General features: G+C 48.6%; 1 protein-coding gene across 6 annotated transcripts in view; it reads left to right on the plus strand.

Annotated features, from left to right (window-relative positions):
• The window catches only part of PBX1 (PBX homeobox 1), a 246,690-nt gene that overhangs the window by 215,164 nt on the left and 18,510 nt on the right, over positions 1-13,016 (plus strand). For 4 of the 6 annotated variants that reach the window (XM_033092291.1, XM_033092290.1, XM_033092292.1 and 1 more), the window contains 2 exons: positions 5,641-5,753; positions 7,100-7,189. In XM_033092291.1, coding sequence (XP_032948182.1) covers positions 5,641-5,753; positions 7,100-7,189 — 203 coding nt within the window. The remainder of the gene's footprint in view (positions 1-5,640; positions 5,754-7,099; positions 7,190-13,016) is intronic. The other 2 variants (XM_033092294.1, XM_033092295.1) reach the window with 1 other exon arrangement.

Genomic DNA, 13,016 nt, shown 5'->3' on the forward strand with positions numbered 1-13,016 from the left:
GATGGCTTCGCGTGATTTATGACGAGTCCTTCGACAGGCCCTGAGGACTCCCTGCGTTACTGCATCCGTAACTTTTTCTTCTTTCCGAAAGCACTTAGAAGGAGAAAAGCAAGCATGCGAACCCCCTATCTGCACTTAAGAATTATGTCAGGGCTCTTGGAATGTCAGTCTGTGATCACCGTTTTCGAAGGAATTTTTCTGGTGACTTCAGCTTCACATGACGACGTTGAGCCCCAAGTAAATCATTACGGAAAATGTGAGCGAAGCCTTCCAGTTGTGATTACGGTGTCGGAAACAATACTCAGAGGATCCGCTCTGTAGGGCTTTCTCTACATGGAGACAAAAGAAACCCCTGTTATATATGGTCCGTGGCGTGGAGCTGTAGCGGATAAACGTTTTATCAGGAAAACTGACAAATGGGCCCTGCTGTATTTCCTGTTGCTCTTAACGCGACTCACATCACTGCACAGACAAAGGGAGAAGTATAAAACGTGCACACTTCTCACGTAGAGGGTTTCTAATATCGTGTTAGCTGTTCGATAATTTGAAAGGATAAATGATCGTGAATATAGGCAGCGAGTTTTAAATGAAAGGTTAATACATGAAAATACATTGTAGCTGAGTTTGAAGTCTAGAGTTCTGGAAGCTGGGAACGTTTTATGTCCTAAATGTCAGCGCAGGGTTTTCTGGGTTTTTTTGGGTTTTTGTTTCCAGAAGCTTTACCAAATACAAATATTCATTTATACTCCAAGGACGATCCTTTGCAAGTAAATATTCTTCCCTCTAGAGGCTTCTGTGTGGAGAGCAGTACTTCAGTACCTTTATTTAGGCCACTTCTAAATATTCCTGTTTGTTGATATATGCCAGGTCCCCGATTTCTTTAAGCATAATTCATAAAAATCACTCAGAACTGGACCTGGGAGAATTAGAGGTATTTGGCAAACACTGTGTTTTAACCAGTGGGGTTCAGCAAAATGGATGGAGCAGAGAGGAAACCTAGAAGGAAGATAAGCAAATTCAGTTTTGAAAAACAAAGCAAAACCGGAGAGCAATGAAAGCAAAAGTTATAACCCTGGGTCCACAATTCTTCTGGTGTGACCCTGAGGGATATAGTCTCAATTTCCTATTTGGGGTGAGATTATAAAATCAAGAATTAAGATCTCAGAAAAATGGGACCTGTTGGGAAGGTTGGAGAATATTTTAATGTCCAAGAAGAATGCAATTGGCTGTGTGTCACAGAAGTTGGCTGTGTGTCACAGAAGGTTGCTGTGACATAGTATCACCGTTAGTTTCTTATCAGGATCTTTGATTGGCTAAGCAGCCCTGTGCTTCCTGGGTGTCAGCACCCCCAGATTTTAATTATTTTGCTTAGCTGCATACTCATGTCACGACATGGGCAGTTTCTACCATGGAAGTTCTGCCCCGGCATTGTTTAGTGAGCCGGAAAAGCCTGACCCTTGTGTATATTCATATTGCGGAGGTTGGTGGTTTTCTGGGTTGGTGGAAGATCGTCATATTATAACCCTGGACACCTGCTTCCTAGAAGAGTTTCTGTGTAGTTCGCACTGATGAGAGGAGGTCACACATCCAGGTTGGCTGACTGACACGTCTAGGAAACCCCCAGGAACCTTTGTGACTTCGTGAAAGGATGTCTCCCACTGCTGTTCTCTGCTGTGTTTCTCTCCCTTCGATGTCTAAGTGGAAAATAAAAACACAGCCTGGAGTTGGAATTCTAGAACCCCGACCTGCACACCCACCAAAGGCATTTCACATTGAACCAGACAATGCTTCCCTGTTTCACTTCTCCATGAACAGAAAGTAATAATGACTTTCAATTTGGGGGCGGGGAAGAATCGTAGCCTCTAGAGAGGCAAGCATGAGACAGAATCCAGCTTGACATCCAGCAGAGGCACTCTCTTCTGAGCCTCTGAGTGGTGTGGGGTCCACTGCGATCCCGCCGCCACCTAATCGGTCCAGTTTTTATTTCTAAGCTGCAAACCTTCGGCAGTGCTTCCATACACCTGCTTCATAAAAACGCTGAGAAATAATGAGCGAATACTTTAAACACGTCAAGTCCCTTAGGAAGAAAAAGTAAGTCCATTCTTGTTCTAGTCATTGGTGCTCCTCTGGGGAGCTTACCCCCCAGGGGACATTCTGCAATGTCGGCAGGCGTTTTGGGTTGTCACAATTTGGGGTGGTAGGTGCTATGGCAACGAGTGGCTAGACGCCAGAGACGTGGCTGACCGTTGTGCAATCCATATGACATCGCCCCACAAGCAAGAGTTATCTAGCCAAAATGTCAGTAGTGCCAGGGACAAGAATCCATGCCCTAAGTGAAAACTTTGTCATTCGTAGCCTATTTTTTGGATTATGAAGTTAATTGGTTTTTTCTCCCTGCACAAATTGAAGCCTCCTGAAATTTCTTCAGCTATACAGTCTTCGGGAAGTTTGTCTCATGAAAATGGATGTGAACAGGTCGTCACATACATCATCATGGTTGCCTGAGCGCATGCGCTAGAACCCATAGGTGACCCATTCTTTCCTCTTTTTCTAGTTGAGTGCAGGTTGCTGCTGTACCTGCCCTGAATGTCTGGATGGCAGCTAGTGCAAGCCCGTTGCCTCCCTTTCCACACCAAATTCCGAACTTTTTATGTAGCAAGCACACCTCAAAGCATGGTTCTACCATGTTTCCCTGAAAATAAGACCTAGCCGGACCATCAGCTCTAATGCGTCTTCTGGAGCAAAAATTAATAGAAGACCCAATCTTATTTTACTATAATATAATACCGGGTCTTTAATATAACATAATATAATAATATAATATAATATAATATAATATAATATAATATAATATATAATATAATATAATATAATATAATATAATATAATATAATACCGGTCTTATTTTACTATAAGACTGGGTCTCATATAATATAATATAATCCTGGGTCTTCTATTAACTTTTGCTCCAAAAGATGCATTAGAGCTGATGGTCTGGCTAGGTCTTATTTTCGGGGAAACACAGTAGTAATTGCTGGTTATTTTACGGCCACCCACAGGTAAGGATCCCAGCTGAGTTTGCCTGCAAGCCAGGGGATTCTGTTTTAGTTCTGTGAGAATCCCACAGCACGACTGGCGAGGCCGATTATTACTGTCTGGGTTACGTCCTTCCCAGGTCACCACCCCCATGATAAGTTCTTTCCACCTTGAGGTGCCTTCCCCTCATTGTTAGATTTCTGGGCGAACTTCCGTCTGCTCTTTTGTGGGCAGCTGGTATCCTCCCTCAGCGCAGTCACTGCCCCTGGATACGAATCAGAGTCAGAAGCCCTGGTCGTGCTGTACACACGTCTGGAGACACTGAAATGCCGAGACCACAAAGTCAGGAGCGTGGGGACATTCCTGCAGTTGGTGGTCTGAGTCAGACACGTCGGTACAGGAAGCCCATTGAGACGTGCATATTTATCTCTGCACATTGGGCGGCAGGCATATTTATAATGTATCTATGCACATAGATTTTTTAAATCATCTGTGTTGATGGCCGTGTAAATCTTGTAAACGCACATTCCAGGTCTCTGTGTTCTGGGGACACCGCATTACCCAGCGTCAGGGTAGCCGTTGGCAGCCTCTCCCAGCTCTCAGGGTGTGTGCTCGTTCCCAAGAAAGCATCAACCAAGCACCTAGAGTGTGTATTTATTCCAGGGTATTTGACAGGGAGAGAAGTAGAACACCTGGGCTTCTAACTGAACACTCTGGGGAGAGCAAAAACTCCGATACCACATAAACAATTATAACCTGGTTTCTGGGAGCTGACTCTTTGGTTCTGAGGACATTTAAATGGGAGCGTATGTTGTAACACTCGTGACAAAAAGGTTTTTATAATTTAGGTTATATTTCTGTGATTAAAAGCAAGATTTGAGAGGGACGTGACTAGGGCACAGAGGCCTGGGGACGGTGTGTCACCATGCCACTGTGACTGTGCCACACTCTGCTTCAACCCCACTTTGGGAGGACTGACCTCTCAGAACTTGGCCTAAGACCCAGCTTTTCTAATTCCTTCTGGATGAGCTACACAGAAATGTATGCCGACGAGGAAGGGTGTTTGCAGAGCTAGGAAGACGTCACAATTCCTCCGGTGTGCCCGGTCGTCCCCACCCCCATGAAAGCATTCTCACGAGAAGGGGGTGAGAGGGGACGGTCAGTGGGCGTAGCACAATGGCTGGTGCTTCCTTGCGTATGCATGAACCTCTCAAAGAACAGAAGAACAGAACCGTTTGTTCCCTTGAGGTCGTCCCCAAGTGAACTGTCCTCAAGTACAGCCTTTGCTTCCTTGCAGTGGCTCTTGCCTTGGAAGTGGGAGTGTACAGTAGTGAAGCACAGAGCAGAGGCAGAGTTTAGATGCGTCACTAGGGAAGGTGACCGTCTATGGAAAAAAGACAAGCCTTCCGTCCTGCTTAGCAGCAGCTCTTCCATGAGGCAGGACGGCTCTCCAGGAGAGCCCAGACCCCGTCCCGGGAGCAAAGCAAGTGTCCGAGCTGAGGCATGAATCATGGCTGGGCGATGCTGTCTCCGCACAGGAGGGCAAGAGGGCAGTTTGAGCACTTCAGAGTTGGAAACAGCAGAGTGGAACTGACCTGGGTCCCTGAGGTCTCTCCTTTTCCAGGCTAACGTCATGTTTTAACCCAATCTTGCACGTTGAGCTTTCTCTCCTCATGCGCTGAGCTGCACGATGACTTCAGAATAATCTTCAGCTTTTCCACACCCTTGGTGTAGGTGGAGGGTGGGCGAGATTCCCCCAGTGAAACCAGGGGCACCTGGGTGGTGCCAGGATGGACCTAAGGGCTAACTCTCTGCGAGCAGGTTCCATCTCTGGGAGGTGAAAGCAGGTGGTTAACTGCTCTTCTTGAGCCCACTTATTATTATTAGCTTTAGCGTTAGCATTTCATGCATGCCTGAGTATTTCTGGCCCATTATTCTGTTTCGTCTCCCTCCATAATGGCAGGCAGCAGGGAAGGGCGGCTCACTCTCCAGGATTCTGGCCATCCTGGAGGCTCTCTGGTGCCGTTTGCCACCCAGCGAGGAACTTGACCTTTTTTCTGGAAATCGTCCGTGTCAGTGGACTTGTATCCCAGGGCCAGCCCCAAAGGGGCATTGCCCTCGGGCAGCCCTCTCCCTGGGTGACAGGAGGTGGGTCTGGCAACAGCGTGTTTAGCATCCCGCTGAGCAGGTCACGGCTCCATGGTGGTGGCAGACGTATCACTGAGCAGCCCATGTTCTCCAGCTGTGCTCCCCGGGCCAATCCTAGGCTTTCAGAGGCAGGAAAGGGAGACCTTCAGCCTGGAGTCTGTCTCCACTTCAAGTAGGCGAAGTGGAGAAGAATAAACGTTCCCCTTCTCTGCGTGACGGTGCTCAGAGGAGACAGGCGACTGGCCTAGGCTGTGGCTTCACGTAACATGCGCGATGTGCAGCCTGTTTTGCTTGTTCTGTCCTTCATGCTACTAACCAGACTCTGTCGACGTTGTTTTAATTTTGGTTTTTATTTGCGGGGGTTGCTTTGCATGTCATTCTTCCTTTTGGCTGTTAGTTGCGGGGGTGGAGCCTTTTCCTTTCTGTGATTCAGGTGCCTCACTCTTTCCTTTCCAGGTTCTTCCAGTTCTTTTAACATGTCAAACTCTGGAGATTTGTTCATGAGCGTGCAGTCACTCAATGGGGATTCTTACCAAGGGGCCCAGGTTGGAGCCAACGTGCAATCACAGGTAGGGACCCAGCCAATGTGCCGCCAGGTGAATGCATTGGGCCCAAGAGCCTCAGTCGTATTGGCTCTTCCCGCTTCTGCCCAGAGAGAGAGAGAGACAGACAGACAGAGACAGAGAGACAGAGAGGCAGAGAGACAGGGAGAGAGGGAAGTGTAGAAACAAAACCTTACCATCAACTAAACCAATCTGCAACAAAGACACCCATTGCCGTGGGGAATCTCGTCCACACTTTGTGAATGCATTTGGCTCTGGCTTGTCAGTCATGCTAGGGAGGAGGGAGAGGAGCAGGAAGCGGAGGGTGAGGTGACCAAGCCTTGTCAGGCACGTGGAAGCAGCGCATTCTTTGTGCACGGAAGGGAAAGGGAGGAAGTGTTGAGTGCTTTCATCGTCTCGCTTTGCAGGTGTCCCTCCTGCCGTGGGTTTCCCACACTCAGTGTTTGCCCAACACGGAGGTAATTATGAGTAGCAAAGGCCGGAGCACCTCGTGTCCACTGAACTTGCCAAACACCCGGCCAGGTTGACTGAGCACCCCTTCTTGGTTTCCTGAAGGTCAAGGGCTGGGGTTCTGGTGATGAGTCTGAGTTCACGTTGGGAAGCAAAACCAAGTCGTGCACACTCACTGCTCCTCCACGAGCAGCTCACCTTCCCTGCTCCTCAGGAAGCCATCCTACGACCTCAGCGTGGAGCCCGACGGCAGAGGGGAAGGGAGAGTGCTGGGCCAGCATTACTGGGGGATTTCTGAGCCACGCGGTCCAGTTTCCCACTCTGCATGTGGAACTGGAAGCCTTCCATGCCTGAAATAGACCAACTGGCCAGCTTCCCTGCTCAGGAAACTGCCTCCACACAAGTTTGAGAAGATCTGGTCAGACTTTGGCCAGCTGACCAAACCACTGGCCACCGTCTCAGTCCTCAGACAATCCTGCTGTCTCTGTGAGGTGGCTGGCCGAGTCCCCTCTATACAGAACCTTGACTTTTTGGGGATCCCCAGCAAAGGAGCGCTATGTAGGATGGTCTGTAGGGAAGGGAAAACGCCTTCACTCCCTGCCCTCCACCCCCGTCTACCACCCCAAACGCTACCACCTTGTGTAGCATCGTTGACTGATTTCAGTGGTGGGAGCCCCGGCTGTGTGTTACCTATTCACGGTGTTACTTCCGGAACTCAGACACAACACTGGGTTTGGCTCATGCAGGAGGCCCAGCCTCCTCCTCCCGGGCCCCTCCCAGGAAGACTGTCTCCAAAGTGACGCCGTTGATGTGCCACGGCTGAACGGTGTGTGTGTGCTGCTGCTGTGCCTCGTGGCCCTGTGTCCCCTGACTAATCTCCTCTCTGTTGTTCATCTGTTTAGGTGGATACCCTTCGCCATGTTATCAGCCAGACAGGAGGATACAGTGATGGACTCGCAGCCAGTCAGATGTACAGTCCACAGGGCATCAGTGTAAGAAACCAGCCCCCCTTTGTTCTGCTGCATCCCTACCAATTATTTCAAAGCCCTAGGGCTCCAAATGCCACTTAGTAGGACTTATCTCAGCTTTCTAGTCACCTCGTTTCTTGTTTCTGTATCGGTCATGCCGTCGGCAGCATTCTACCCACAGAATGAGTGGTGATTGGGCGGCTTCATGCAGGCAGCTGGCGTCTGGGGCTGTCATACACAATCAGTGTTTGTATGGCACCTGCGGCCACATGCCTTCAGCTGAGAGGAGCTGCTAAACAGGTGACACCTTGTACAACAGTGCTGGGAAATGTCACCACAAGCTGGGCCTGGGAACTCAGGGAGGAAAACCAGTAGCCAACATCCATCCGTTGCATCCAGGTCTATGGTCTTAAAAAAACACCTTTCTCCAATCTGTTGAGGGACAATGAAAAAAAAAAATGAGCACAGAGGCTGGGTACATTGAAGGGATGGGAGGGGTGCAGACCACCTTCTCCTGGTTCTTGGGTGTGCTGGCGGCCCTGACTAGCATGAAAATTCGTAGCGACAAGCTGTGTCACACAGAGTGAAATCGATCAGACAGACCCAAGGAGAACCGAGTGTAGGTTTGGGACAGCAATCCAACTTGATTTCTCAGATCAATCGTCTGCCGTCTCAGCAGTGGTGACAGCAAGCTGGGACGAGAGGGCAGCCTGGAAAAGGAGGCCGTTCTTTACATTAGGGTGATTTCCTGGGCTTTTCGAGGTCACGGGAGGCTCTGGGGGAACTGTGGGCTGAGCACGATTGAAGAAAACTATTGTCGGTGGCGATGATTATTCATTTATTTCGTTGTTGTTGTTGCTACAATTAAAACAAATTTGGGATGGAAGGAAGGAAAGATAGGCATGATGCCTTAATGTCGTCCTAGTCTGTATTAATTGAGGTATAGTGTCTGCAGTGAAGGAGGTGATGAGTCCTTCACTCTGCATTGATCAAATCATATGTGACTATGGCTGCCTCGAAGGAATCGAGAGAGTACCAGCTTTTTCATCAGCTGGGGAATGGTAGGAAGCCTTCGGGGTCCTTAGCCTAGAGAAGAGAAGAGTTGGGTGGTCTATACTAGTTTTAGACACACTGTCGTCCCTGAGAGAGACTGGATTCGTCATGAATGGTCCACCTGACGGGGGTAGGATAAGGTCCCTGAGTAGAAGATTCAGAGAAACACATTTCTCTCCCACATTTGATGGGCCTTTCTCACAGTCAGAGTTGTGCAGAGAACGGATTGGCTGCCTCTGGAAGTCACGAATCCCCCACCACCGGGGCAGTCGGACAGGGAGGGGCTATGCTGTACGTGGCGGTCAAGCACCCCGGTGGGGGTGTCGGTCGTGGTAACCGTTCAGGCCCCTTCCAATTAGGAATTCTTTCTTTTCTGCCTTCTTTAGGCAGAATCCCATCCGAGTTGATGTAATATTTAACAAGTCCCTCTGGGAGGGAAGCAGAGATCAGAGTGGATCCTGTTCCGTATACTCTGAAAAGTTGTGTCCCTTTTCTAGAAAGGATTTCCAGAGCACAGAGACCCTTCGTTCTTGTGCTTATATGAGTTGTTATTCCCGTATTAATGGCTGACTTGCCGGAAACCTGCCTACAGAAATACAAGATGCCATGATGGAGAAGTATGTCCTCAAAAATAGATTCCAGATGAATTACGTGGCTGTGTGTGTGGGGGGGAAGTGGGAGGGTCAAGGGGGTCGAGCACAGATGCATTTATGCATTTCCTGAGTCTTTCTGAGATGTAAGATAGATTTTTCCAGAAAGAGCTTTGCTTTTGTGTAAGTGTGGGGATGAGAATATGGGCACGCTCACAAAGGGAACTGAAGAAAGTCTGTGTGACTGGGCAGGAAATGGAGCCGACCGGTCTGCTCTTTGGCATCTTTCTTTCCTAATCGGGTAGTGCAGAAGAGCGCAGCCAGCCCTCGGCCTCGGGGTGGGGGCGGGGGATCAACATGGACCCCTCTGACGTCATCTGGCGAGCTGGGAATCATTTCTGAAATAGTGTAACCAAACATGTGCAGACAATTACGTCGGATTACATAAGCCCACCACAAGAACTGGGCTTGAAAATGCCACTTGAAAGAGTTTCTCATTTTGCACTGTTTTTTTCCCTGTGAACTGTGTTTATTTTATTTCTGGGTCTTTAATATGCAGGGTAAATGAATCAAAGGCTGATCGTGACATGATATGTTCCTTTGGTATTAATTTTAAATCATGCCACCTGCCGGAGACTGAGCTTGTTAGAGCGAGATGGATTTTTAGATGGTGGCATGAGACATAAGACATGTGTATGTGCAGAGTGGGGCTGTGGCTGCCGGGAGAAGAAAGGGAGGGAGAGATGGAGGAAGACTAGAAGAGACGAGGACAGGAATGAAAGGGTCGAGCCAAGAAATAAAAATAAACAACTCCTAAACCCAAGGCAGCAGTGGAATTCCCAGCTGGGCTCTGGGTTGTGTTTCATTCCCTGGAGGACGTTTTCTGGGCAGCCTTCAGCGGCTGCCTTGGCTGGCTTTTCACAGCACCCGTATGTTACCCAACCAGCATCTATTTAAGTCCTACACAGTTCAGACCATTTGGCCTTGACTAAGACCACGTAGTGATGGGGTCACAAGGTGCCGTGGGAAGAGCCCTGTCCCGGGGATTGGGAGGCCGGTCCCGGTATGTGTGCCCAGTGGTGGGTGTCAAATCTGTTGTGCAAAACGGGACCAGGAGCACCCACCCTTATTACTGCAAGGGCTGCTTTAGGGAACATGCGACAATAAGTGGGAAAGGCCTTGCAAAGCATAAATCGTTCCATGTGAATGCAGTATGAAATGTGATAAGTGGTAACTTTCTAATTTGACCTTTTTCTCCTCTGGTGTGAGCAGTTTTCACAGTAGGTAGCTCCTAGTGAGGATAGGTTAGGACACAATTGTCACTTTTTTCCTCTTCTGATGGAAAGGTATGCTTTTGAGATGGATAAGGAGTTCCGCAAGGCCTAAGGACCCCTTCCTTAGCCACGGCAAGTGTTAAATTATACCTTCTGAAGTACTTTGTGTTCTCCAATGACAACGGCGACACTTACTAGGTTTAGAGTGGCAGTAAGTAATGGAGGTGGATTATTCCAGTTCTCCGTCAATCAGACATGCTGAATGATGCCTTCGCTAGCACGTCCATTCTGTCCTTTCCGTTCCCACCACCACCATCCTAAATAGTTCATTAGCTAGACTGCTGTGATTCTTTCCTAATTACTATGGCTGCCTGCCGTTAGCGCCTCCTTTCTCCGGCATGCACCCCTGAATCGTGTCCTTCCTTGCTTGCTCAGAAGTCATCAATACCTCTATGCTGCCCACCGAAGCAAGCTCAGGCCATGGGGCTGACCCCATGTCTCCCCCACTCGGACCCCATCTGCCTGTCCTTCCACCCCAGCCTGTCGTCCAGGTGACCTCCGGATGCCAGTCAGTGCCCCCAGCTCCCCATCCCTGGTGATGCCCTCTCCTACGTCCGCTCATGGGTGCCGTCTGCACACGTGGCCTGTCATTCCCACACCACTGGCCCTCCTGCCTGCTTTCAGAAGCACACTCTCCCACGTCCACTCCCTGCTGCGTCGTCTTCTCCTGGGGCTCCTGTCCTCTTCTCTGCACTTTATCCCTCACACACTTGCCTTGTGCTCTGGGGACGTGCGCAGACATGCCTCATCGGTCTCCATGCCTCTCCCTCCTGAGTGTGTGTGTGGTTCTAAACAGCATCTATGAATTGCTCAGAACACATGGGTTGAATGAATAAATCAGGCTGGAGAAGACAATAAATTAAAAAATGTACTTACTGACCAGTGGCCACCTCTTACCCTCAGCTGTGAAGCATCTAGTAACGATGTTTATTTTAAATGTTTACTAATCCACCAATATCCTGTGTTTTTACTCCAGAAATTCTTAAGTGTTCTTTTTTGGAAAGTTTCTAAACTTTTGGGCCACTGCAGATTCTCTGAGAGTAAGATTCCAACCAGCCTTCAATACCTGAAATTCTAGTGACGACATTGCTGAGAGAATTATCTCTTCAAGCCTTGAACTCCTCCTCCCCTGAGAGAATCCCCTGCCAAACCCTGTTGGTGGGACACCATCCGGGGAGCAGCATAGTATGGTTTCTGACAGGGCTCACTGCCGTCTCTGCCAGGCCTGGGGCTAGAACCTCCATGGACACAGACTGGTGGAAAGAGGGGCCTTCTGAAACGTGGGCACTTGGATCCTTCCTGCGGCTGTATCTGCCGGGTCGCTTCACCTCTATTCACCCGTAACTTTTACCAGATAAGCGAGCTCGAAGGTCCCTTTCAGCTCAGTTGCTCTGGAGTCCTCCAAGCATGACCTTTGGTTCTTACTCTCAGCTCAGGGACACCAGGCTCCCCTGCGCAGAAACTTCTTGTGTTCGAGTCCTTCTCTGCCTCGCCTTCCAGCCTCTCATTGCCTCTCCCTCCACCTGCGTCTCGAGCAGTGGAGAAAGAGCTGGCGTCGCACGAACTTTTCCGAGATTTTCTGGTAGCAGAAAGCATTATTCTTTAGGGATGAAGCAATTTATTTATATATATATTTTTTTCTTAATTATTTTTAAATGTGAGTGAAGGGAGTGCGTTCACTCCAGCCCATCTCTAGTGTAAATAGATAACCCCTATAAGATTTTTCTTATCCCGGAGTTTTAGTGACAATGGAAATGTCGTTATCTCTCTCTGAAGACCAAGTGCCATTCATGTGACTTTATGAGAGAAAAATCTCATTAGTTTTGTGGCAGTGGAAAAACAGATGAAGCTTTTATCTTTGCAAACATAGCATAGGTGTGTTTTGGTTTTGGTTTTCTCCCGTGTTAGATGAAGTGAAAAAAGAACACTTGCTGAGAAAATAAAGTATAAATCATTAGGACAAAAGTGACGTCCTGTTTAAGTGGGCACATTTCAGGCATTTGGATGTCACCAGAGTCACTTGGTAATACTTGGCCACGTGCCATCATTGCAATATTTTCTTAACTACTTCCGAGACACCTCCTTCCACTTAAGTATATATTAATAAGATGGTGCCACATGTAGAATTACAGGCCTGGGAAGCGAGGGTGATAATTAAAATGTACATGCAAATCTTTAAAAGCTCACTTTAATTATGTGAAGTTTTAATTCTCCCCTTTTACAAGCTGAGTTTGAATTTTGAAGGTAGGAGAACATATCCAAGTGTGTTCTCACTTAGTGCCTCTGGGGACCTTCTCGTGCTGCGGTCAGGGACCACTGGACAGCCCAGCCGGAGGGGTGAAGGGAGGCGACCCAGCAGGGCTGGGCGTGGCGAGCCAGCGTCGGAAGGCTTTGAAGGCAGCAGGTACCGAGTCCATGGACCTCTGCCTTCAACAAGCTTCTGGCTGGACTTCCTTTAGGATGGAGCCAAAGGGACACGGAGCCAGCCCCCTTTTGCTTCTCACACAATGAGGCTTGTAAAGCTTCAGACCATATCACCTGAGCATTTGAGACTGAAAAAGCATTTGCTTTGAACCCACTGTCACTGGAGGAACGAAAACACCCCAGTATTGTGATTTCGTATGCAATCCCGCATTTTTCCCCACCTGCCAGGCAATGGGCCATAAAGGTGCAGAAAGCGAATGAGAACAAGTCATTCAATAGCAGAGTTATAGATTCAGGCATTCGTTCATTCATCCACTCACTCAATAACCACGTCATCGACGGTAGTTTTGACTTTGCGGCTACGTCAGACTATATCCAGGTCAAGGTAGAGGGACCCCTGACCCTGAGAAGCGGCAGTGCCACTCGGATGTAGGTTCCGTCTCATTCAGT

Source organism: Rhinolophus ferrumequinum, chromosome 22 (assembly GCF_004115265.2).
Source record: "Rhinolophus ferrumequinum isolate MPI-CBG mRhiFer1 chromosome 22, mRhiFer1_v1.p, whole genome shotgun sequence".
NCBI lineage: Eukaryota > Metazoa > Chordata > Mammalia > Chiroptera > Rhinolophidae > Rhinolophus > Rhinolophus ferrumequinum.